A 22,385-nucleotide genomic window follows, 5' to 3' on the forward strand; every position below is an offset into this window, starting at 1 on the left:
ATATCGTTTAAGTGCTGATCATCACGATAAGTCGGTCTTTTTTTTCTACAATCAACGGGTTGTATAAATACAGAAATGAAGTACAAGACTATCTTTTGATTCTTGATTTCTCACAAAATGTACCTCCCAGTCCAGATCTTAATTTTCTATTTCCTTGAATTGTGTTACGCGTGTATTCCTACGCAACAAGTTGAACGTAAGTTCACAGAATTCATCAGATTCGGCACTTCAAAATTTCAGCAACAACAACTACTACTCCAGTACCCGCAACTACAGCTACAGAATCTCCATTCCGTGAGTACACCTAGTTTTTATTAGCCAAATCGCTGACGTTTCAGCTTGCTCGGTTTGTCAAAAGGTTTACGATCCGGCTTGCCAAGGTTTTGGAATACCTAGTTTACTGAACTGGTGCCCAAAGGCAGCAGAAGTTGGAGTCGAATACCTATTAGGAGCAGTTGCTGCTCTACCGTTTCTTCTGCAAGAGTCGTGCTCGTTAGTTTGTAGTTTTATCTTTTATTTTTGAAAATTTTATTTTAGAACAACTATAATTTGTCCACCTGGAACGACACCAAGGATCAATTTATTCGGTTTCACTGATATTGCAGCTCCGACTCCAGCTACTTTGGCATATTGTCGAGAGACTGGACCGATGGCGGGAGAATGGTTCACAGGAATCCCACCTTTTGAAATCAAAATGGCTTCATCAACTTGTAAAAATATTATATGAAGAAACGCCTTTAATGATAAACTGTTCTCAATAGACTTGTTGATAAATGATAAAAGGAGAACATCAATGAGAATATCTCTTGATCAAACTTTCAAAAACTGATGAAACAAAGATGTACAAAAGAAGATATGATAATGTGGATCATAAAACCAAAATACGTTTTGATATCATCTTCTTCCGTACCTAGGCAAAAAATCATCTCATTAACCTCGTATAATCTTTTAAAATGCAACGGCAAAATCATGATATCTCTTATCGCACAAAAGCAAAAGAAGGAAGTAATTTTGAACATTTTTGGAAAGCTACGTGGATAGTATAACAATGTTTTGAAACAGTTGGCACATTATCAAAAGAGTTTGTAAGGATCACTGGAGTTCCGCTCATAATAGTTAGTGAAAAAATTATCTGTATGGACCTAAAAAAAATGAAGAAAGTGTTCAAATGAAGTTTTGACTTCTAAACATGCAGAACTGTAACTACCCATATACTTTTCTATCTAGTTCGAAGGAGCTGAATTTGTATATATCCCATTACATCCACTATCATGAGACTTCCTGGAGAAATTTTTTCTCTCTCTAATCTCAAAGCAAAATGACCTTTGAAATTCGTTCATCAATACACACTTCACCAAGTTCAAATCCGTGATCTGTGCTTGAGTCTTTGTACAGGAAATCGTATTCTATCTCTTTTTTGTGCTGATAAGTCGGTCAGTTTTTTGCAGTGCAACACAGAGATATAAATAAGAAACCTTATAGTGCGAGACTGATCTGATTTCTTGAACTTTTTCAAATGTATTCTCAAATTATCATCATTACAATATCGTTAATCAAAGTTTGTCGTTTTTGTATTCCTACACAGCAAGTTGATTGTAAGTGAGATTCTCCTTATTTTATAAAGAACATTCATATTCAGCAAATAGTCGAACCAATCCCAATGGAGGTGGTGGAACCAATGGCGGTGGGGGTAAGTGAGATTAATTGAATATTTGTACTATTCAAAAGTTTTGAAGCACTCACAACAGCGGCAACCACAACTACAGTGGCAACAACAACCGTAACAGAACCACCATTCCGTAAGTTTTCAAACTGAATTTGAAGCAAACTGTTGGATGTTTCAGCTTGCAACAATTGTCCCAAAATTTATGATACCACATGTCAAGGTTTCGGTATTCCTAATTGGTACCAGTGGTGTCCTACAGCCGCAGAAGTTGGAATTGAATACACTCTGGGGCTGATTACTACACTTTTCCCATTTATCCCTCTTGGATCTTGTGGGTGAGCGAATTCGAGAAGTTTTCCAAGTATTATTACAATTATTTTAGTACGGTCATCACATGTCCACTAACGACAGCATTGAGGATTAAATTATTCAATAGGGAAATTCCTGCCCCAGTATTTTACGCCTGGTGTGAGGAAAGTGGCTCAAATGCAGGGATATGGTACACAGGAACTTCCCTTTTACCATTGGAACTTGTTTCTCTTGCTTGCAAACCGATTTTGTAGCTGGAAGGATAGTTAGGTGCTTTTCATCGGGTTTTTTTTTTAAATTTCTAGAGTACAATCGTTTTTATTTGTTCCCATTTTGTTTATTTTTCTCTAATGATGAGACAAATGAATAGTTTTAAAGATTGTCGAGCTTTTAGAATACATAAACCTTCACAACTCGAAATGTTCTATTTATAATTCTGGACAAAAATATATCATATTTGACTTTTTGAATGGAAAAGTGTCAACTCTGTCGTTCTGTAACAGTGGTCCAGAGTTTTTGAATTGTTCTGAAAATTTCAGAGTTTTCTAAGGAAAATTAGAGGTTTGTTTTGATTAGTTTTTAACTTACTCATCAAATTTCATTCTGATGAGACATGCTCTAATAGACAAATGTGCCAAAAATGTCAAAGAAATAAGAAATGAGCCACTCTAAAACGTCTTATCTAGCTCAGTTGGGGTTGTACGAAAAAAGTTATCAATTACAAAAATTGAAATTTTTATTTTTAAAAAGTTATCTGATTAACTTCATAAAGAAGCTAGGATTTTAACGGCTTAGCGGAATACTAGAAGTTCCGTGCTGCTACTGGCCAAACTACACGCCAAAAAAATCAGCTAACGACAGATGATGTAAAGGAAAGCGGAGCGATATTTGCACTTTTAAACAGAATCTGAAATTCTCTTGTCCCTGTTTCTCTGAAACATCAAAATCCATAAAAATGGATCTTCCATTCACCGAAATGTTTAGTCCTCGTCGTCTTCATGCTCTTTGTCCTTTATTTTACAACAGATGGAAGAGTTTTGTTAGCACTATTCTCAGTGGCTGATCGAACGTTTTTTTTCTATTTGAGTCCCCACCACACAGTTGTTCTAACAACTGTCGAAAAAAATCACAAGAAAAATGCTGTGAAGCAATGGGTGCCACAAAGTTTCCAAGTTTATTCTGCCCCTCAAAATTTCGAGTTCTGAACGGAGGATCTACCAGCAAGATAAAAACAATCGATGGCATTCATTGCCACACCCCACAACTGCCTCTTCGCTGTTTGTACGCGATAAGAAAAGGTACATTTCGAACCATCACATCCCCTTGCCCGCACTGTCTGTCTCTCACAGTGCCCCCATCGGTTTGTGTCGTCTGTCCGTGCCGTTCTTCTATGCCGTGTCTCTCTTCATCATTGCCCTTATCGATTTATTCATCTCTGAATTGAATGCTGACCCTTGTGAGCGTGTGTGTGAGTATATGTGTTGCTCAACATTGTGTGTCTTCTCCATTCCAGTGCGTCCCCTCACCTAGCCTGCTGTTGGCTAGCTGGGGCCTTTTCCATCCTCGTCGTCATTGTCGCACTCTTACGCACGTCGTACATTCGTTCTCTGCAAGCCCTTTTTTCATTGATTTTACATTTAGAGTGAAGGTTCTTGTGCCCTATTTAATGAAGGTTCTTGTGCCCTATTTATCATTTTGTCTAATAAAAAAGCGATTGATTTTACTGATTCAGGCTAAGCTTTCTGTACAACCCAGCCATTTTCGAACGTTTTTCAAAATGAAGCAAACACTAAAAACTGTGATAGAAATAGATTCGAAAATTCGTTCGAATTGAATGAGCTCGTTCAAATTTGCTATTAAAAACCTACAAACCAAAAGCAAAACTCGATTTGCAATGAATTTAGTAAAAATTAAGCGGCAAAACCAATAATTTTACATTTTCTACGACAATATTCTGTTCTACGAAACCTCCCCAAAATGTTTTTTTTCTATTCACTCAACCCCACTATTCTTTGAAAACCCATTTTGCGCCTTTTTTTCCATCTAAAAACGTGAAAACCCTATTTTGCAAGTAGGGCACACGTTTTTTGCAAAGTGCGGCGCACTTTCGTTCCCTGCCAACAGCGTTCCCCCTGCGAAAAACAAGAGACTCAGGGATGGCTGGTGGCCGTGGCCTAGAGTTATCGTGTAGCGGGAATCCCCTTTTGAATTATTTGGCCTATAATGCTCATAAATTTTCTATGTTTTCGGTCGCTAAAGTATTTTAAAATAAGGTTTCTTTCACGGAAATTTATGAAATGCCAATTTATTTCAAGAAAATAGAATTGTTTTTAGCGCTTTCCTGAAACAGCGAAAACGTCGAAAATCGATAATTTCCTTTTTTGTTACGTTCAGCTTTTTGAATTCGACTAAAATTAACATTTTTCCCTATAATCATGTTTCCCGTCTCATTCTAATCGATTTTTCACAATATTTTTTTCAGAGATGACAAAATGCTTCTACGCCGAATGCCCCAGCGATCACACTGTCAACTTTCCTGCTGTACCTATAAGTAGTGAGTCTGTCGTAAGGGTTTTGTGAGTTATTCTCATACTTTCAGCGGTTGAAAAGCTTCGTGCTCAAAATGCCAAAAGAGAGCAAGCTCTCAAGTCGAAAAAGGAGAAGAAGAAAGGAAAAGAACCTGTGAAAGCCAATGAAGAGAATAGTTGTTACGTTGAAGTGATCAATTGGGGGAAATCTGGCGGAAGAGTGATTGGCAACAAGGTATGAATCTTGGATTTGTGTCCATTATAAAAACCACCGGGTTTCAGAGAAAATGGACTCTCGAAGTCGAGAGAAGAGCATTCACTTGCAACTTTGCCAATGTGGACGATGATTTTATCTTGAATAACAATGCAGATTTTTTCTATTATGACATGAACGACCAGAATGGCAAGAAAGATAAGGGTGACGAAATCGAACAAGTCAAATATCCCTCCCTCATGAATTATTTGGTGAGTTGTATGGGGCGTCAAGCAATATTCTCTAAAACAATCAGATTTCTTGATTTTCTTCATCTAAATCTTCAAGCTTGTAGAAAAGTGATAAAATTGAGTCTCATGGTATAGCCGCTTTAGTGAACTGGTTGGGAGAGATCTTTCAATAATAAGATATTCAAAACTATAAGTTGACAATTTTCAGAAAGGTAGATCAATCGATTATGTTGTTGTCCGTGCATACGAGGTGCAATTTGAAGATATATCAGTGCTGCGCATATTTTTTGATGATATGCAGACCGTTTTGCCATTGATGATTGAGATGGAGAATGTTAAAAACGGTTCATATGTCGAAGGTTCGTTTCATATTATTTATTTTTGCAGTCTCGATTTTCAGGAGGGGTTTCGAATGTCGTTGAATGCATCCGTGACCACAACAACCACGACAGTGCGACGTTCCCATTCGAAAGGTTTTTGGAATTGCTAGTTATTCAAAAAGCCCAGTGCAAAACAGTTATGGTGAGAAAGATGAACGATGAGTCGTTTGAAATGTATTGTTTTCAGATTGTTCCTGATGCGATTCAGAAGCTGACGTCTTACTACGCTCTCATTCAGCCTCTCACCGTCGTTTCAACCATGGTCAAGGATGGAACCCTGCTGCACATCGGACAGGCGTTTCTATTCATCTGTCTTAACGTGATTTGTGGTATTGATTGGGAAAAAATGCAACACGAGAAACTGTACGAAAGTTTCGAATCCAACGTTGGTTATGTTTTTGATGTGCTCATAGAGAAGGTCATCGGTGAAAAAACAATTCAGACAGAGGAAATGGTAAGAACAGTTTTGTATATTTTGATGGCATAAAACTAAATAGTGTGGTGGAAGAAAAGCTCATGAACGAGAGTTCCTGATGAGAAACTAACGTCACCTGAAAATGAGTTTTTATTTCCAGCTTTTTCACTCCATTTTCACGGATTTTTTTCATTTTCCCCTCAAACAAGTATGAAATAACGTTCCTTCGCTGTGAAAAAAAGACCCGAAAGTGGACGCAAACGAAAAAAAAATCGGAAAATGACAATGTTCTCAGGATAAGGGTAGTTTTTTCTCTGGAACTACCGAACCGACCAGTTGCATTTTTCTTCCACCGTGCCGATTTTTCGTGCCAATATAATACTGAATTTTTGATAGCAGTACTATCAACGTTAATTTTTTAGGTATACGAGTTTGTCGACGAGTTCAGGATTGCCCTTGTCGCTGACCATCTCAGAAAACAGCCACTTCTTGAAAACGTCAAAAAAGATGATTGTTTATACGAGAGTTTTGCATATGACGCAAAAATTTCTTTCGAAGAACACAAGCAGCACTCCGCTCGTCTTGGATTGACCAACTTTATCGAGACAGCATCCAATGTTATTCCGGTGTGGCAAGCAAGAATTTCGGTGATCGCCGGATACTTTGCAAACTTTTTGAAGTTTTCTCCAATGTACGAAGTTATAGTGCTCAAACTCGTTAGAAGTGCTCTGTATTATAAAATGCCACTCGAGGAGAGAAATAAACACGCCGGAATGCTGGTGAGTTGAGAATTTTTGAACAGGACTTCGGATTGATCATGTACAAACCGGGATAAAAAAGAAACATCTTTGATAGCTAAAAAGTCTTGGATTTATAAAAAATCAATTTGCTCCCGTAGTTCAGAAGCGTTGGATTGTTTCTTAAAAGAAAAGAACGTTTAAATAGGGTTTGCCGGTTTTCACCCCTGGAAATAAATGTGTTCGCGTTTTTTCTACCAATTTGTATTTTATTACAGGATAGAATCTTCTACGATTGGCTCGAATGCATTGGACACGGAGGTCGCTCTCGTGAATCGTTGAAATCCAGTCTTGCGTTCCCTTACCTTGGAAGCATTCTCAAAGAAGAAAAATACAGACGACCGGCTAAAGACAATGCACCCGGAGCAAGTGGTCTTGCTGGTCCATGCTCTTCTGAACAGCAACAAGATGAATCGGCAGCAGAGGCTGTGGATAATTCGAAAGCTGGTACCTCAGATCAATCTTTGAAGTTAGAAATCGTTGTTGACGGATCGAAAGATAAGGAAACAGAGGAGTCAGAAATCCAACTATGCTTGAGATTAATGAATCAGTTGGATAATGCGAGAAAAGACAAAGCTGAAAAAGACGAAAAGAAGCCTTTGGAGTCGGAGTACACCAAAATGTTTAACGAGATAAGAGGAACTAATGAACGATTTGAGAAACTGAATTCCAGTCTCAGAGCGAAAGATGAGGAACTCAACAGGTTAGTTTTCAAGTTTTCCTAGCCATGCAATTGGATCCGGGCAAACTAGAATTCTCAAAATTTTAGGGAAATGAAAAAACGGAAGGATTTGGAAACAAAAGTGCATAACTTGGAAAAGTTAAAAAAAGAGGGAAAGGAAACATATAAGAAGCAACGTCTGAGCCTTGAGGAGAAGTATCGTGCGCTTGAGCTTCAAAGTCAAAAGTTGGTGTTATTTTACAATTATTCTAATTTTAAATTCAATTTTTGCAGGGATAAAGCCGATTTCGATAAAAAGCTCAAAGCGAAGGAAGCTGAATTATTATCGGAATCAAAAGCAGCAAAAGCAGCGAAGCAGCAGGCAAAACAACTGCAAGAACAGCTCAATAGCTCGAAAATTTTGGAAACGAAAATGCGTCAAATGGAGAAGATTAGAAAGGAGGAAAAAGAAGAATTTGAAAAGCGACGCGTGAGCATGGAAGAGAAGTATTCGAAGCTTGAGCTGCAAAGTCAAAAGTTTGTGTCATTTCACTATTCATTTGATTTCAAATTCAATTTTTGCAGGGAAAAAACCGACTTCGAAGGAAGGTTCAAAGCAATGGAAAATGCGTATTTGTTAGGAGCGAAAGCAACAGAACAGGCAAAGAAGCATGCAGCAGAAACGCGAGATCAGCTCACTTTTCTCGCAACTGATATTCAGCAACAATTGGAGACTAAAATGAACCGGATCATTTCAGTCGAGGTTGAATTGCAGCAGTGAGTTTTTAATCTGAAGAATTCTGAGAACAAATATTCTCAAATTGCAGGCTGAAGACAGAAAAGGACCAGATTTTGAAAGGCAGGGAAATGATTGTTGTAGAGAGTCGGGAGATGATCAAACAGCTAGATTTGTACAAAAACCGATGTGCTGCTCTTGAGAAACAAAATGAGAAGTAAGTATATCGTTGGAAGAAAATTTTCAAAACATATTTAATGAATGTTTAGCGAGGTTCAAAAGCGCCAAAACATTGAGCATGAGAAGAAATCCCTTGAGGTAAAGCTGCAAGATCAACAGAAACTGTGAGTTAAAACACTGGAAATCTGAACTATTTTCAAAATGTCAGCTACAATCTCTGCTTGTCGAGTATGGACCAAAGAGGGGGACTTTTCGCTGATCCTTCACCTTCCACCGCATCCCATCCTCAAAATCTTGAAATTTCATCCAACGACACTCAACAAGTTCTGAGACAAAGTGTTGAAGCTAATGAGCTGTATTGCTTGAAGCAGTTCTACGCTCTCCCTGATTACTATTCCCTCTACAAAGATCATTCGGCATTCACTGAATCCTCCCAGGTTACATTCCGCAACACAAGGGACATATGATAAATATACAATTTGCAGACTAGAGATATCAATGCTACGAATGATCCACAGATCACCTCGGTCTACTCATCCCAGCATTATGACAACACACCTCCAGGCACCACCAACAACTCTTCCCCATTTTCTGCGGAGTTCCCTAATGAATCGGGAACATCTCATCCGGAACACAACGTGTATGCTCCTAACTATTTTTAAGCTCTACATTGTCAATATCAGATTGTGTTTTTTTATATGCAAATGTGTATATATTCTTTATACATATGCCCTCCTTCCACCCCCAATGATTGATTCTTACCATGATGTTGATCTACATGTTGATTTGTATTTTATCCCACCTCCGAGTGGTTGATCTCTCCACACCCATGTCTTAAAATGAAACAATTGCGTACCATATTGAAAAAAATTGTTATTTATTGAAAAAAAAGGTTATTCCCATCTTGATACATATTTCAATTTTGTTACGTTCTGAATTTGCCTTTTTTATTTTTCAATTTTTCTGCAGACATGGCTGATCATGATCCTGGACGACAAGTAACTTGGATACCGCTGCCCAGAGCAGCTGCTTTCAAGTTTCCAACCGTCAAGTTTCCTGCTACCGTAGAGAAAAATTGTAGGCTTGTCGAGAATTATGCTTTTGAAAAACGATTTTTAGGCTATAAGAAAATGGCAGAAAAAGCTGCTGAAAGACAACTTGTTCTGAAAAACAAAAAGAAAAATGGAAAAGGCAAAGCCCAAAGCGCCAACTCACCCAGCGCTTCTACTGTTGAGAGAGCGAATGATAATTGGGTGGATCTGACACAATCAGCTGGACAAGTTTCGGGATCTACTGTAGGTGACAAACACTAACACAAAATCATTCAATCTGTTTTAGCACAAATGGGAACTTGAAATCGGAGGAAACGTCTTTGCGTCTAGTTACTCAATGCTCTCAGAAGAAGCTGTCACGGACCCCAGCACCTTGCATTTCTATTACAACAAGAACGATCAAACGAGACTCACAACTCCGGAAAAAGCACTTGATTTGACCAAAGAAGGGAAATTCGCCAGACTGGATCATTACTTTGTTAGTTTTGCGATTAATATTAAACTCTCATTCATACTTGTCGACCAGCTAATCCTGGGCCGGCTGACATCTCGCTTCAAAATTGAAATTGTGGGAAGAAAAAATTCAGCTGATATAGCTCGGCGAATCCTACAACCTTCATAACAAATTGACCAACATTAAAATCAGTATCCGGGTGCGTGAAAAAATGCCTGCCTGGACCACGATACAATTTAATTTTTATCAATTTTTATCGAAGGTTGTAAAGCTTGTCTATCATCTGGGTTTTTTGCCCACATTTTCAATTTTGAAGCAAATTATCAGTCGGCTCAAAATCGGCTCGTTGGAAAGTATGCTCTAATCACAAGTTTACAAATAATTCTATACTTCAGGATGTTCATAACTTCAACGAGTTCACTGTGCGTGCCTACAAAAGAGTGATCAAAAATGAGACTGATCACTACGTTTTCTGGGATGAAGCTTATCAGTTTTTACTGTCAGCACGACGAAAACTAGGTCAACAAGACAATCAGTGGACAGTATGTCAGCAACGTGAGCCGGAGAATAGTCGAGTTTTGTTGGAATGATCATGCGAATTTTAGGTCTCCATAACAAAAATGTGGAAAAAATGACGGAGCACACCAAATTGAATATGATTACTGTGGAGGAGTTCAAGAAGCAGGTGGGAGAGCACAATGTCGACAGATTCAAAATCACAGTAAGTCAAAAAGGGTGTTTGTGACGCTGATTTTGGATTGCCTTCAGATCGTACCTGATGCTATTCAAATGGCGACCACACAAATTGCTATCGACGATCCATGCGCCGTTGTCTACACGTTCGTCTCCACTGTGAAAGTAATGGATACTAGCCAAGCGGTGCTGCGCATTGTTTTAGATGCAATTTCTGGAATCGATTGGAGAGAAGTGAATCTCTTTTCTGATCCCAACTTCGCCGATTTCGATGATACAATGCACCGTACTTTGTACTCCGTGACGAACTGCTCAGATGTGAGTTCAGACAAGTTTTGATTCCAATTTACGGGTTTCTTTTTTTAGGGTAAAATGATTGCCTGCGAAACGTTTGAAATTTACTTTCGAGCCATGAGGACGATTCGTCATTGGGAATTTCTGCTGAAGGCCGATTTCGATTACTTGCATAAGGGCATGCCATTTGACGCATTGATTCCGTTTGATTCCCATATTGAAGTTGGAGCTCATCACGATTTGACGAACTATGTCAAAACGAACAAGGCAGAAATTCCGGTTTGGCTTTCAAGGATTTCCATTATCGGCGCTTACTTCTCCAGTTATGTGAAGCGCTCCCAAAAATTCGATGGTAGGGTCTTCGAATTGATGATTGAAGCATTGTTTTGCAAAATGCCTCTCGAAGAGAGGGATAATCATGAACAGATGATGGTGAGCTTTCCCAACACTTTGAACTAGCCAGTAATTACAAATGTTCATGTTTTCAGAACTCAATGTACAATGACTGGGTCAACATCAATGAAAAGAGAGGAACAAAACCATTTTTCGTGGGCTTGGATCCAATAATTACTACGAACCTGAATGTTCATTATGATTTTGATGACAAATTTCAAAACAATTCTGAACCATGTGAGTGTCCAATGTGGAAGACAAGAGCTACAAGAGGGTTCTGTGATATAAAGAGAAAAGACGAACAACTCGCTGAGGAGATAGCAAAGACGATTCGATTGCTTTCGAAGGTTGAGGAATTAGAAAAATGGAAGAGAGATTGTCTGAAAAAGGAAAATAGTGAACTGACCAATTCACTCCGCATCATCAGAGAGTTGGAGAAAGAGAACAAAACTCACGTTGAGGAACTCATTCGCTTAAATAATCTTCTAAAGGATACGGCGATTCTGCTTGATTCGAGAGCGATAGAAAGTAACGTAATGATTGGAGCGGAATGCAAGGAAGAGTTGAAAACGTTGCGCGAGCAACTTGACGCAATCGTTCAGGAAAAGGCGGAAGGTGACAGGTGTGTGTTTGATAAGAGAGCTAGATTTTTCTTTTTTTTAAAGACCGAACTAACTATGTAAAACTTGAACCAAATATTTCAGAGCAATCGCTGAACATGCAACAAAACTATTTCATTTTATGGAAGCTTTAACAGAAGTAGAGAACGAGCGTAATGTGTTCAAAAAGCAATGTGAAGAGTTGAAAGAGAAAAATGAATGGTAGGCTAAAATTTACATCAAGTAAATTATCAACTTTTATGAAATTTCAGTGAAACCAACGAGAATGCAATTCTTAAGGAGAGAATTCGAATGTTGGAAAAACAAATGGCCGTTTTGGAGAAAGAAAAGGAAACAGACAAAGGCCAGCTCAAACTGATGGAAACCCAACTGTTATTGGAGAAGAATGAGTCCCTGTTGAAAAATGCTCAAATACAAAAGGATATTGATTTTTCGAACCAGATGCGGCAATCAGACGCGCAGAGGTCAATGGAACTGCAAAAAATCAATTTGGAAAACGAGCACCTGAAAGATATTTGTGAGCGCCTCGAAGATGAAAAAAAGAAGTAAGGATTTCATTTTGTTTTTTTTCACAGTTAACAAAAAAAACCTTTCAGGGAAATTCTCGAAAAGCTCAAGCTTGAACGGGAGATGAAGCGGATGGAATACGAAATGCAAGAAATGGCAAAGTGGGAAGACCCACAATCAGCTCACAGCAGCAACTACAGACAAACAGAAATGCAGTGGTCTATGGAACTGCAAAAAGTCAACTTAGACAATGAGCATTTAAGAGACATCTGCAAACGCCTCGAAAATGAAAAAGAGAAGTGAGGATCCTTTTTTGTTTTCTTTTCAGTTTCCAACTGAAAATCTTCAGAGAAATTCGTGAAAAGCTGAACCTTCAAAGAATGGTTCAAAGGATGGAATTCGAAATGCGTCCCTCGTTTTCAACCCAAGAACCTGGAACGAATGGCTTCCAACATAGATTTTCCAACGTGCCAGTGCCTCCGTTTATCCCACCGTCGATGAACTCAAGCCCACCAATCAATAGACCTTCTTCTTCCGGACCAAATCAAGCTGATGTTTACCACGGCCACTACTTTAATCAGGCGCCAGTGTTGACGTCTCACCAGCCCATGAACCCGTTTGTAGAATCGAATACCGATTATTCTGCAGCAAGAGCAACGCTTCCATCGCCCATCGCCAATAAGGCGGAGAACTTGGAAGAATTCATCGAGATATTCAAACGACTCGGCCAAGATTCTCACGAAAATGCTCCGCCGGTATCACCCCACACTGCCCAACAAAACGGTTTCATTGCCGGATTCGGACTGACTGCTCGAGACCATGAAGTCTGGGGTCCACAAAACTTTTAATTTCTAAAAATCTCATTTCGTGCAATTTCAAAGGTGTCCCCCTCCATGATGTTTCCCATTCCTTCGGTTTTATGTATCTTACATTCTCGACTAATTTAAACCCATCGAACAATTCTTGACTTGTTTTTTTTGCTCAAGAGCATTTCCTATCGAATAAATGAAATCATTTTTCTGTTTCCTCTTTTTCCGTTGCTAATGAATCAATTTCATGTGAGAAAGTCGTGTTGCCTAGCAACCCGAGAGTTCGTGAAGCAGTGCTTCTCTTTATATTTCCTCTTCTTTCTCTTTTGATACTATGTTTCCTTCATTTCGGCGACTCGACGCGGAAGATCACAGAGGGCGGAAAGTCGGCGTGTGCTCAGAACGGCTGATGTAAATTCAAAATTCTCTCTCGTTCCGCTGGGGTACTAAAAATTCCCATGTCGTTAGAATGACAGTTTAGCAGTATGCAGTCATCAGTGTAGCTGAAAAGTGATTTTTTGCACACTTTTCGATGGGCCGTTTCTGGGCCGACACGGTAACTTGCTTCAAAACTGAAATAGTGAACAAAACAACAACACCGAATGATAGAGCATGGTGAGCTCTTCAACCTCCAATAAAAATCGACGGGCTTCAAAAACGGTATTATCGCCTGTGCTTTACACAACTATTAAATTTCAGCCCGCACCCGGTTACTGATTTTCATGCTGGTCGATTCTTATTGGATTGGTTGTAAAACTCGCGGGAAATATGTCATTTGATACATTGTTTTATACACAAATTCCATATAAAACCGAATCAACAGCTGGTCCGTGCAGGCCTCGAGTCGACGTTCGGCAAATGTGGTTTTTATTCTTTGTCTCTCGAATTGTTTCTGAAAAGAATGGGGAAATATGTCAATTGAACTCGAATCGTCTTTCTGTGTTTTTTCTGAAAGATGTTATAATCGCTTTATGTCCCTCTTTTAGTTTTAACCAAATTTCTTCTGAACACAAGTCCCGGCTTGTAAGATCTGTGACGGGGAGACTTCCTCCTCATTTTTAATTCAACCAAACACCACATTTGCATTTTATTCCTTTTGTGTCTGTTCTCTCTTTTCGGGTGCCCTTCTCTGACGAACTCACCGTGTTCGTTGGCAGCTGCCCTCTCCATAGTGCAACGTTCTTTTTCCCCTCATCTCCTGCACCCTTTCTTCTTACATCTTTCCCCTCTCGGCGCTCATCTGACAACGAAGCTTTCGCCTCCTTTTTTGTCGTTCTCTTCTCTTTTTTTTCCGCTTTTCTCATTTCACCTTCTTCCTCTCCTTTTCTTTTCTCCTCCTTGTCGCGTTATCTCGCGTTTTGAAAAGTTCTTTTTTGAAGTGAACGCTAGAGAAGGGGTTTTTTTGACATCTGGTAAAAATTGCAATTGGTTTTTTTATGCTTATCGAGAACTGATCTTTAACAGAAACAAACTCTAGCAAAACCTCATTTTTGCAAAATTGAAAACGGGATAACGGAGTTTTGTTGCTCGGTTAGTGTTAACGTTTAGGTGTAGTTAGCGGGTTATTGCTCCGGCTGGATGGATTGGATAGAATGTTTTGTGATTTCGCGGATTTTCTAATGAATAGTAATCTAACTGTGATCAAGCACTTATTATCTGCAGAATTTTGATTTGAAGACTGTCATTGTTACCCTCAGGCTCTATCCATTCTCTTCTTTTTGTTCTAATTTCATGAAAGTTCCAGAATTGCAGATAAAAATGCCACGTAAAAAGGTGAACTACAAAAAAGGTGAAAATCGACTTGCGAAGCTCCAGAAAGAAAATGCACGTTTGCGAGTATGTTACAAGAGCTACCAAAGAACCTAAGGCTTTCTTTTTTTCAGGATCAAGCTGAATCTATCTCAATGTCTATTTTGTGTCAAGCAGTAGGAGCTCAAATGAAGTACAAGGAAGCGCAAAATGATTATAATCTTTTCAGGGTGGGAAATTTTGAAGATTTCAAAAACTACATCGAAACCATGAAGTTTCAGACAGGGCAAAAGTCGAAAAATATATATCTCCGCTATGTGTTGCTGAATCGTTTCATGGATGAAAAATCGTTTTTCGCTGAAGAAGCACTGCACATACTTCGTATTGGTCCACAACACACCAAAATGAGAGATGATGAGAAAGAGCGTGAGCAAATCAGAATTTTCAAGGGAACATCAACACCTTGTTGACTACAATTTTGAGAAATATTTTAGGACAGGTTAAGAATAGCCTACCTAGACAGCTCTGAGAATTTTAGAATGCTTGCCAGTTTCAGCCGGCTCATATCAGTTTCAGCACCAAAAATCACGTTTTGAGTGCAAAACTTTGAAAATTAAATATGAAATTTCATGCAATTCTAAGTATGATGACACATATTACACGTTTTGAAGGTCTTGGAAGATGAGAAAATACTAAATATCGATGTTCTGCACTTAAAACGCAATCGTTGAGACAGGCGAGCGGATTCTATGAGTTTTAGAACTTTTAGAGAGGCTATTCTTGCCCCATCCTGATCATTTGATCGAATTCTAAATTCAAAAAGTGTCGAAGTCCACTTGTTAGTTATGGCATTCTACATAAATTGAATTTTCAGGTGAAATTCAAAATTTTGCAAGACAGTGGAAAACACAAAAAGAGGATGAGTCAAATTGCATATCTTTAATCAGTGAACATACACTGAAGAGTGCTCTCATCGACCTCAATATCTATTTCAGTACAATCACGGTAAGTGTTGCAAAGAATTCTATGCTAATCGCCATTATCGGAGCCTTCATCATGAATTTTCCACCAATTGTATATAAAAAGTGAATACAACTTCACGAAACACCAAGTTCGGAACAGTTTAGCAAATAAAATACGGTTTCATTCAAAGTTTTGAAGAAGTTTATCAAAAAGATTTTTGGAACCAAAAATTTATTGTCTGTAAAAGAAGCGCGCCATATATTTGCAATTTTTGCACAGTTACTACGGTTGCTACATTATTATATCGGTTGTCCGAAATAATGAAAGTCAGAGAATAGTTTTTGCTAAGTGTATACGGTAGGTATCTCAAAGCGGCAAGCCTAAATAGCAATTATCAAGTGGAGACGCAGACAGTGTTTTTGAAAATATGTCTGCGTCTCAACTCTCATTTTTCGGAAAGCGATAGTGACAGATATCGCAAACCTGTCGATTAATGAAATATGGAACTCCGCAAGTGGAAAAATTAACACAAACCCAACGTCTCAAAAATGCATGATTGCCCGTTAGCTTGTGTCAAACTTCGGTTACAGTATTTTTGCTGCCCCTTGTATAAAACCATGCACATTATTCAAATGCTTTACAGCTAGTGGAAGATATCGACTACAGAGTTATGTTCAATGAACATATGTCATGTTTTGAAAAACCAATCCACTATGTTGATCCTAAGAAAAAGAAAGTTTTGACTTGTGGTCAGGCTTTCTATGCGATTTTCATCGCGTGCTGCTGGGAACCAATTGGAACGAGAACGTTTGCTCGGAGCATCCAGATTGTAAGAATGACTACCAAAAACTGGTTATTCAGATTGTGTCGAAATACAATGGCGAACACGTATCGGTTAGTATCTATCTTATTATCAGACTATAAAGGAGGATTGATATTTTTCAGCGAACCATGTTCCCGTTCGCAATGGTCCAGACAGAAATCGAGCAGTTACAAAGACATTGTTATTTTCTTGCTATGAAAAGAGCCAATGAGAAAAGAGCTTACGCGGGAAGAGACTATCTTTTTTCTGACATGAAGCACGATGATCAAGTCGGTATCAGTTCTTATAAATCCGTGGCGGAATTCTATGATCTGCAATATATTCAACTGGATGGTGGAAGAGTTGACGCTTGGATTGCCAGATTCCTATTGATGGCTGGTTGGACGAAGCAATTCTTTGCAAGAGAAAAAACTAGTGGACAATGTTTGCTGATTATAATGATGCCTCTTCTCTTGGAATTTATTCCTTACGGTTGTCAGGATGTCGCTCATGACTTCATTGTACGTTTAAGTTTCATTCCAAAATATTTCATTAACGAAATATTAGGTTGGCGGGAAAGTCTTTGTCACTCTGTTTGTTTAATCACTGTTCTCGTATATGGAGGCTGTGTATGATATCGACTCTAGTGAATAACAAGGTGATAAGAACCTTCCATATAAACAAGTCCCCATTTCCTTCCCTGCTCCTCATCTGTAATTGAAACGATATGTTTGTTCCCACTGCTATTCACATCAGACATGTTTTGATTTACCTCTTCCTATCTCACACCACGATGAAGGATTCGGAAACTTTCTTGAAGAATGTGTACAACACACATGCCCCTCACTACAATACTATTCGCAATTGGTTCCATCGTTTCGAAAAAGATGACTTCTCGCTCGATGAAAAGGATCGCTCTGGGAGACCCCGTGAGTTGGATTTGGACAAGCTGAAGCACGCATTGCAATCGGATCCATTTCAATCTAGCCGTGAACTAGCTGTCACATTCGGAGTTCACCATAGCACAGTCCTTGAAGGTTTGAAGTCTCTTGGAATGAGAAAACTTTTTGGTCGACTCATACCTCATCACCTGACTCAAGCCAACCTTGACCGCCGAGTCGACGATTCGATTACTCTTCTCCACGCGGGCGATCGATGGCTGGACCGGCTAATAACCGGAGATGAGAAGTGGGTCTTCTACGATAATCACCACAGGAAATCCCAGTGGGTTGGAGAAGGAGAGAGCCCACAGGATGTCCCCAAACCCGGCCTTCATCCGAAAAAAGTTATGCTCTCTGTGTGGTGGGGAGTGGACGGCCCCATCTACTGGGAACTTCTGCCCGAGGGCAAAACAATAACTGGAGACCTCTACACTACTCAACTACGAAACCTCAAGAAAGCAGTCGACCGTTCGGCCCTGAAAGACAAGAAAGTGTACTATCAACATGATAACGCTCGCCCACATGTTTCGAAACAAGTGAAGCAGGAGCTGATGGGATATGGATGGAATGTTCTCCCTCACCCCCCGTATTCTCCTGATCTTGCTCCTTCCGACTATTGGTTATTTGGCGATATGACACGTGCCTTCGAAGGAAGAAGCTTCAATTCCCGTGGAGCGGTCGAAGCGGCACTCAAACAATACTTTGCCTCACGCCCGGCTGGATTCTACCGCAATGGAATCCATAAATTGAGGGAACGTTGGAGACATGTTGTTGATAATGATGGACAATATAATTAATTATTCGGTTATTTTTTCTTTGAAAAATAAACTATTGAAAAAGTGACAAAGACTTTCCCGCCAACCTAATAGAAAGCAGAGGGGTTCTTTTTGCACCTTCTCTGTTCGACTACAAATTTTCAGAGCAATGTTACTGTTTTGAAACCGATAAATCTCATGAATTTCAGGTTAGCATTAAATTTTTGCAGTAATACGATTACCGTGTTTCTTCTTATGGACACCCCCACCAAACCTCTAATTTTAAGCATAATTATCTCGATTCCTATGTAAGATATCAAAACGTTGTCACCTGATGAATTATTTATTATAATGTCACCATTATTTTGATGGTTGACAGATTTTTTATATCTTTCTCAGGAGTCAAGATAAAGGGGCTCGACGTTAACGGTATGGGCAAGCTTGTGTTTAAGTAAATTTAGTAAAAACAACATAAAAGGCATGCAATTACCTCAAATGCATTAATAAAATGCCACCTTCAATTCACGTTTTCTGAGCTTAATTATCTCAATTTCTGTAAAAGATGTCATTAATCTGCTTATTTCAAACGTTTTCAGGATATTGTGACTAACATTTTATCAAGTGATAGATGTTTGATGTATCTTATCAGGGCAGAAATAAGTCGGCTCAATGTGCAAGTATAAGGGGCGTTCTATACGAACTTGAATAATTGAAATTCTAGGTGTTTAAAAAAGTCAAAAAAAAATTGAATCTTTCTGATCCAATAAATATTTTAGTACTTTCATTTTTTTTGAGCTGCTTACTAGCGGTGAGATACGGTAAAACCTGTATTAGAAGGGCCGACCCCTCTTCTTGTTCCAAGGTACCTCCGGAGGGCCCTTCTATTACAGAGGTGCTTCTATTTTTCCAAAAATATTTCATCAAAAATTCGGGGAACTCTCAATTAAAATTCATGAAAATGCATCAATTTCACTAAAATTAAGAAGTTTTTGAGCAAAAAAGAGTGTTTTCATGCAATTGAATGTTGGAGTTTTCGAAATGTTTTTCATTGAAAAAGTACAGAAATTTTGAATGTCAAACCATTTCATTCTTCCCTTCTGGGGGCCCGTCTATTTTTCCAAACCCACTTTCTATTAGTGGGGCTTTTCTATTAAAAGGTTTCTTCTAATACAGGTTTCACAGTAATTCATTTTTAGTTAATTCAGTTCAAAAACATTTTCGAAACACTTAGTGTTTTGTCACTGAATCCGCTTGTTTGAAAAACGCTACTCAACAGAATACAATTTTGAAAATTTGCAATTATGACAATTAGCACTCCCAATTTTTATCTTTCATAATTGAGATCTACATTTTCAGCCAAACTTCATCAACGAAAAATTGACCGATGCCAACTGTAAGCTCAAATATTCATGGGATAGTTTATGCCCACAAAAATTGATGAGTTTTTATAAAAAAGGAGTAGTAACAGCTCGTGGAGAACAACCAGTAAGTTTAGCACCCTTTGATCTCACTAAATCAGAAATTTTCAGGTCGACTGGCAACTCGAACTTAATAAGCGCATTTTAATTTCAAACCGAAGCCTTCTACCAGATAATTTAAAATACAATTCCAACGTTCCGTTCTTCGTTATCGATGACGCTCATCAAAAAGCATTTGTAAAACATAATGATGGAACAGAGAAGGAAATGCCTAAAAATTATTTGTTGGATTACGAGAGATACTCTGTAGGTTGCCATTATATTGTTCATTAGAAAAAGAACTCTTGCAGGAGACTGTTTCTCTGGTGAGACATCCTCTTCGTTTCTTCCCCGCAAAAGACGCTGATGGAAGCTTTGTTCCTTATTTTCTTGAGAGCGAGGTTAAGATTATGTTTCGGCGTATTGCTATAAACAAAGAAAGCAAGTTTTATCTGACTTTTCCCATTTTAAAAAGTATTATTTCAGCAGGAATATCACCTCTCAGGTATACAGATTATAAAGACAAAGAAAATCCTCCCGAGGTGCTTGGTATTTACAATCTCGATAATTTGAAACAGTTGTGCAAATATGTAGATGTGGATGTAATCAAAATAATGGTAATATCAGCTGTTGAAGTTGTGCCACTACTTATGTCACAAATTTCAGTTCGTTCCTGACTTGGTCATGAAGCAAACCGCTCAGCATGCCATATCCAATCCTTACACTCCTGTCACTACGTTGGGATTTCATGGAGAAGTTGTTATGAACGACGATCAAGCCGTGATCCACACATATATCAGGGTACTCTGCGGGGTGAACTGGAAAGTAGTCTCTTCTTCGCAGCACTTCGAGGGCTTCCGACTTCGATTTTTATATACAATGGAAAATTATACAAAGGGAGACCGGGTGAGTGGATCGATGTCATTTTTTTTCATATCTTCCTTATAATTTCAGAAAACAAAAAAAAAAATAAAGTTTGTTAACCGAAACATTGAGCATCTTCTGGAGCATAAGCTTTTCGAGGAGCATCCGAGAACTTCTGATAGGGGTTTTTTGTATGAAGAATACAAGTTCGATGATACCATCCCCGGAGCTGAACACAAACGGAAAAGTGCTGAATTGGAAGTTCCATACCTCTCGCAAAATGAAGACATTCTTCCGATTTGGCAAGCACGGATATATATGATCAGCGCATACATCACTCTGTTTTGTCAACACTCGCGTTGTAATAAGATTTGCATGTATGATGAACTTCATTTCTTAGAGGATGGACTCCTATCGAAAATTCCAGAAGAAGCGAGAGAACAGCAGGCTAAATTTATGGTGAGTAGTAGGTTTAGATTCATAACCTTAAAACGTTTTCAGAGCATTGTGAGAAACATATGGTCACCAACGAAAAGTAAGGCTTTGCGAGTAGTGAGGGAATCTTTGGCGTCAGCGTGCAATCAAAATGAGCATATCTGCAATAATTGCAACCATAATGAATCAATCTCCAAAGAATTCGAAGAATCTGCTGTTGAAAACCATACCAAAACGGAAACAGAACCGAACCCAAAGACAATGCCAAACACACAAGTAGTCACGCAGACCAAAAAAGAAGATCCAACTCCTGCACCAAAACTATTTTCAACCGTTTTCACACCACGAACTTCATCGAAAAAGTCGGCACAGAAATCAATTAGTCTTGAAACCGCTAGTTTTCACAGTGAAAAAGATATTCCACTTATTTGCAAGGCTATTCTGACACCAGAAATCAGACGATTCCACAAGCGAGAGATTGAAATGCCGATGGCAGTTTTTAACACGTTTAAAAAGCATCAGAAAATGAAGATGGATTTTATGAAAAATGAATATTCCAGAAATATGAAGAAATTCAATGAACAGTAAGTACAGAAAATTTTGACAGTAAAAAATAAGACATCGAACATGTTTCAGTTCAAAAGCGGTCGAAGCTGACAAGAAAATAAGACCGCTGAGAGACGACGATCTGCATGAATATAAAAAATCGGTCGCTAAATACATGAGTATTCTAGATTTCAACACCGATCGATTGATTGTGGGTTTTTTGAGAAAATATGGAAAAATATAATGGTCCGATTTACAGAGAACCCACGATGACTCCGAATTGCTACGTATTCCCGCTGTACCGAAACTATCGGCGAATCTATTGAATACATTGAATTCAAGGATTCCTCCTACCGAATTGATTGAAGAGATCGATTTGAGAATGCTTTGCTGCGTATGTTACGGTCTCCTTCGTGATCGCTTCACCCGTTGCTCACGATGTTCCAACAAAGTTCACTCAACTGTGAGTGCTAGAAGAATATCTACCTAACTTCTCATTTTTTTAGTGCGGAAATAATTGGACAGAATTAAAAATAAAATGTGGATGGTGTCGGACCAATGAGGAAACGAAGATTAACTGCGATATAAAAAATAATCAATTTTCGTCACATTTCGTAAAAAGTAATATTGTGATCTCTCCTTCCGCGTAATTGGATGAAAAAACGGTTTTCCTTCTTTTTTTTACTAAGAATATCTGTATAATAAAGTAATTGCATGCACGACACTAAACATTTCCGAATTTTTTTATGATTTCTTTCAAAGTAGTCTTACTTTTCTACGTTCCAGTTTGTAATCACTTCAGTCAATTATCGTAAGGGTGGACTGATATTTTTCAACACTTTCTCACTTCGAAAGAAAGTTCTATTGAAAAAATTCCTGCTCGATGTGTTTTATTAGGACTATATGTTAGTTTTTATTGGGCTTACGAAGTGCAA

The 22,385-nt window shown here is 38.6% G+C and overlaps 4 protein-coding genes across 4 annotated transcripts; all 4 read left to right on the top strand.

Moving 5' to 3' along the window:
• Positions 1-117: 117 nt before the first annotated feature.
• Positions 118-2,005, top strand: CBG14850 (the record flags this gene model as incomplete). Its single annotated transcript, XM_002644783.1, has 7 exons — positions 118-196; positions 241-294; positions 339-492; positions 538-710; positions 1,640-1,690; positions 1,737-1,799; positions 1,845-2,005. The coding sequence occupies 7 exons, from the start codon at positions 118-120 to the stop codon at positions 2,003-2,005; spliced, it is 735 nt and encodes a 244-aa protein (XP_002644829.1).
• Positions 2,006-4,459: 2,454 nt separating this feature from the next.
• CBG14851 lies at positions 4,460-8,778 on the top strand (the record flags this gene model as incomplete). The annotated part of the gene is made up of 11 exons (XM_045239803.1): positions 4,460-4,529; positions 4,575-4,738; positions 4,786-4,968; positions 5,335-5,781; positions 6,165-6,521; positions 6,758-7,246; positions 7,292-7,977; positions 8,028-8,153; positions 8,206-8,280; positions 8,325-8,553; positions 8,602-8,778. The coding sequence occupies 11 exons, from the start codon at positions 4,460-4,462 to the stop codon at positions 8,776-8,778; spliced, it is 3,003 nt and encodes a 1,000-aa protein (XP_045095539.1).
• Positions 8,779-9,087: 309 nt separating this feature from the next.
• CBG14853 lies at positions 9,088-12,977 on the top strand (the record flags this gene model as incomplete). The annotated part of the gene is made up of 11 exons (XM_045239804.1): positions 9,088-9,411; positions 9,455-9,646; positions 10,018-10,177; positions 10,228-10,343; positions 10,391-10,633; positions 10,682-11,041; positions 11,098-11,624; positions 11,707-11,823; positions 11,874-12,167; positions 12,219-12,428; positions 12,479-12,977. 11 exons carry the CDS (start codon positions 9,088-9,090, stop codon positions 12,975-12,977), a joined length of 3,042 nt encoding a protein of 1,013 aa, XP_045095540.1.
• A 1,719-nt stretch (positions 12,978-14,696) lies between these two features.
• Positions 14,697-22,100, top strand: CBG14857 (the record flags this gene model as incomplete). Its single annotated transcript, XM_002644786.2, has 16 exons — positions 14,697-14,774; positions 14,822-14,917; positions 14,969-15,113; positions 15,562-15,692; positions 16,294-16,479; positions 16,596-16,973; positions 19,505-19,633; positions 19,678-19,872; positions 19,917-20,046; positions 20,092-20,222; positions 20,272-20,511; positions 20,560-20,928; positions 20,971-21,488; positions 21,541-21,661; positions 21,710-21,913; positions 21,957-22,100. 16 exons carry the CDS (start codon positions 14,697-14,699, stop codon positions 22,098-22,100), a joined length of 3,195 nt encoding a protein of 1,064 aa, XP_002644832.2.
• Between the last annotated feature and the right edge of the window lie 285 nt (positions 22,101-22,385).

The sequence above is a fragment of the Caenorhabditis briggsae genome, assembly GCF_000004555.2.
Source record: "Caenorhabditis briggsae complete genome, chrX, whole genome shotgun sequence".
Lineage (NCBI taxonomy): Eukaryota > Metazoa > Nematoda > Chromadorea > Rhabditida > Rhabditidae > Caenorhabditis > Caenorhabditis briggsae.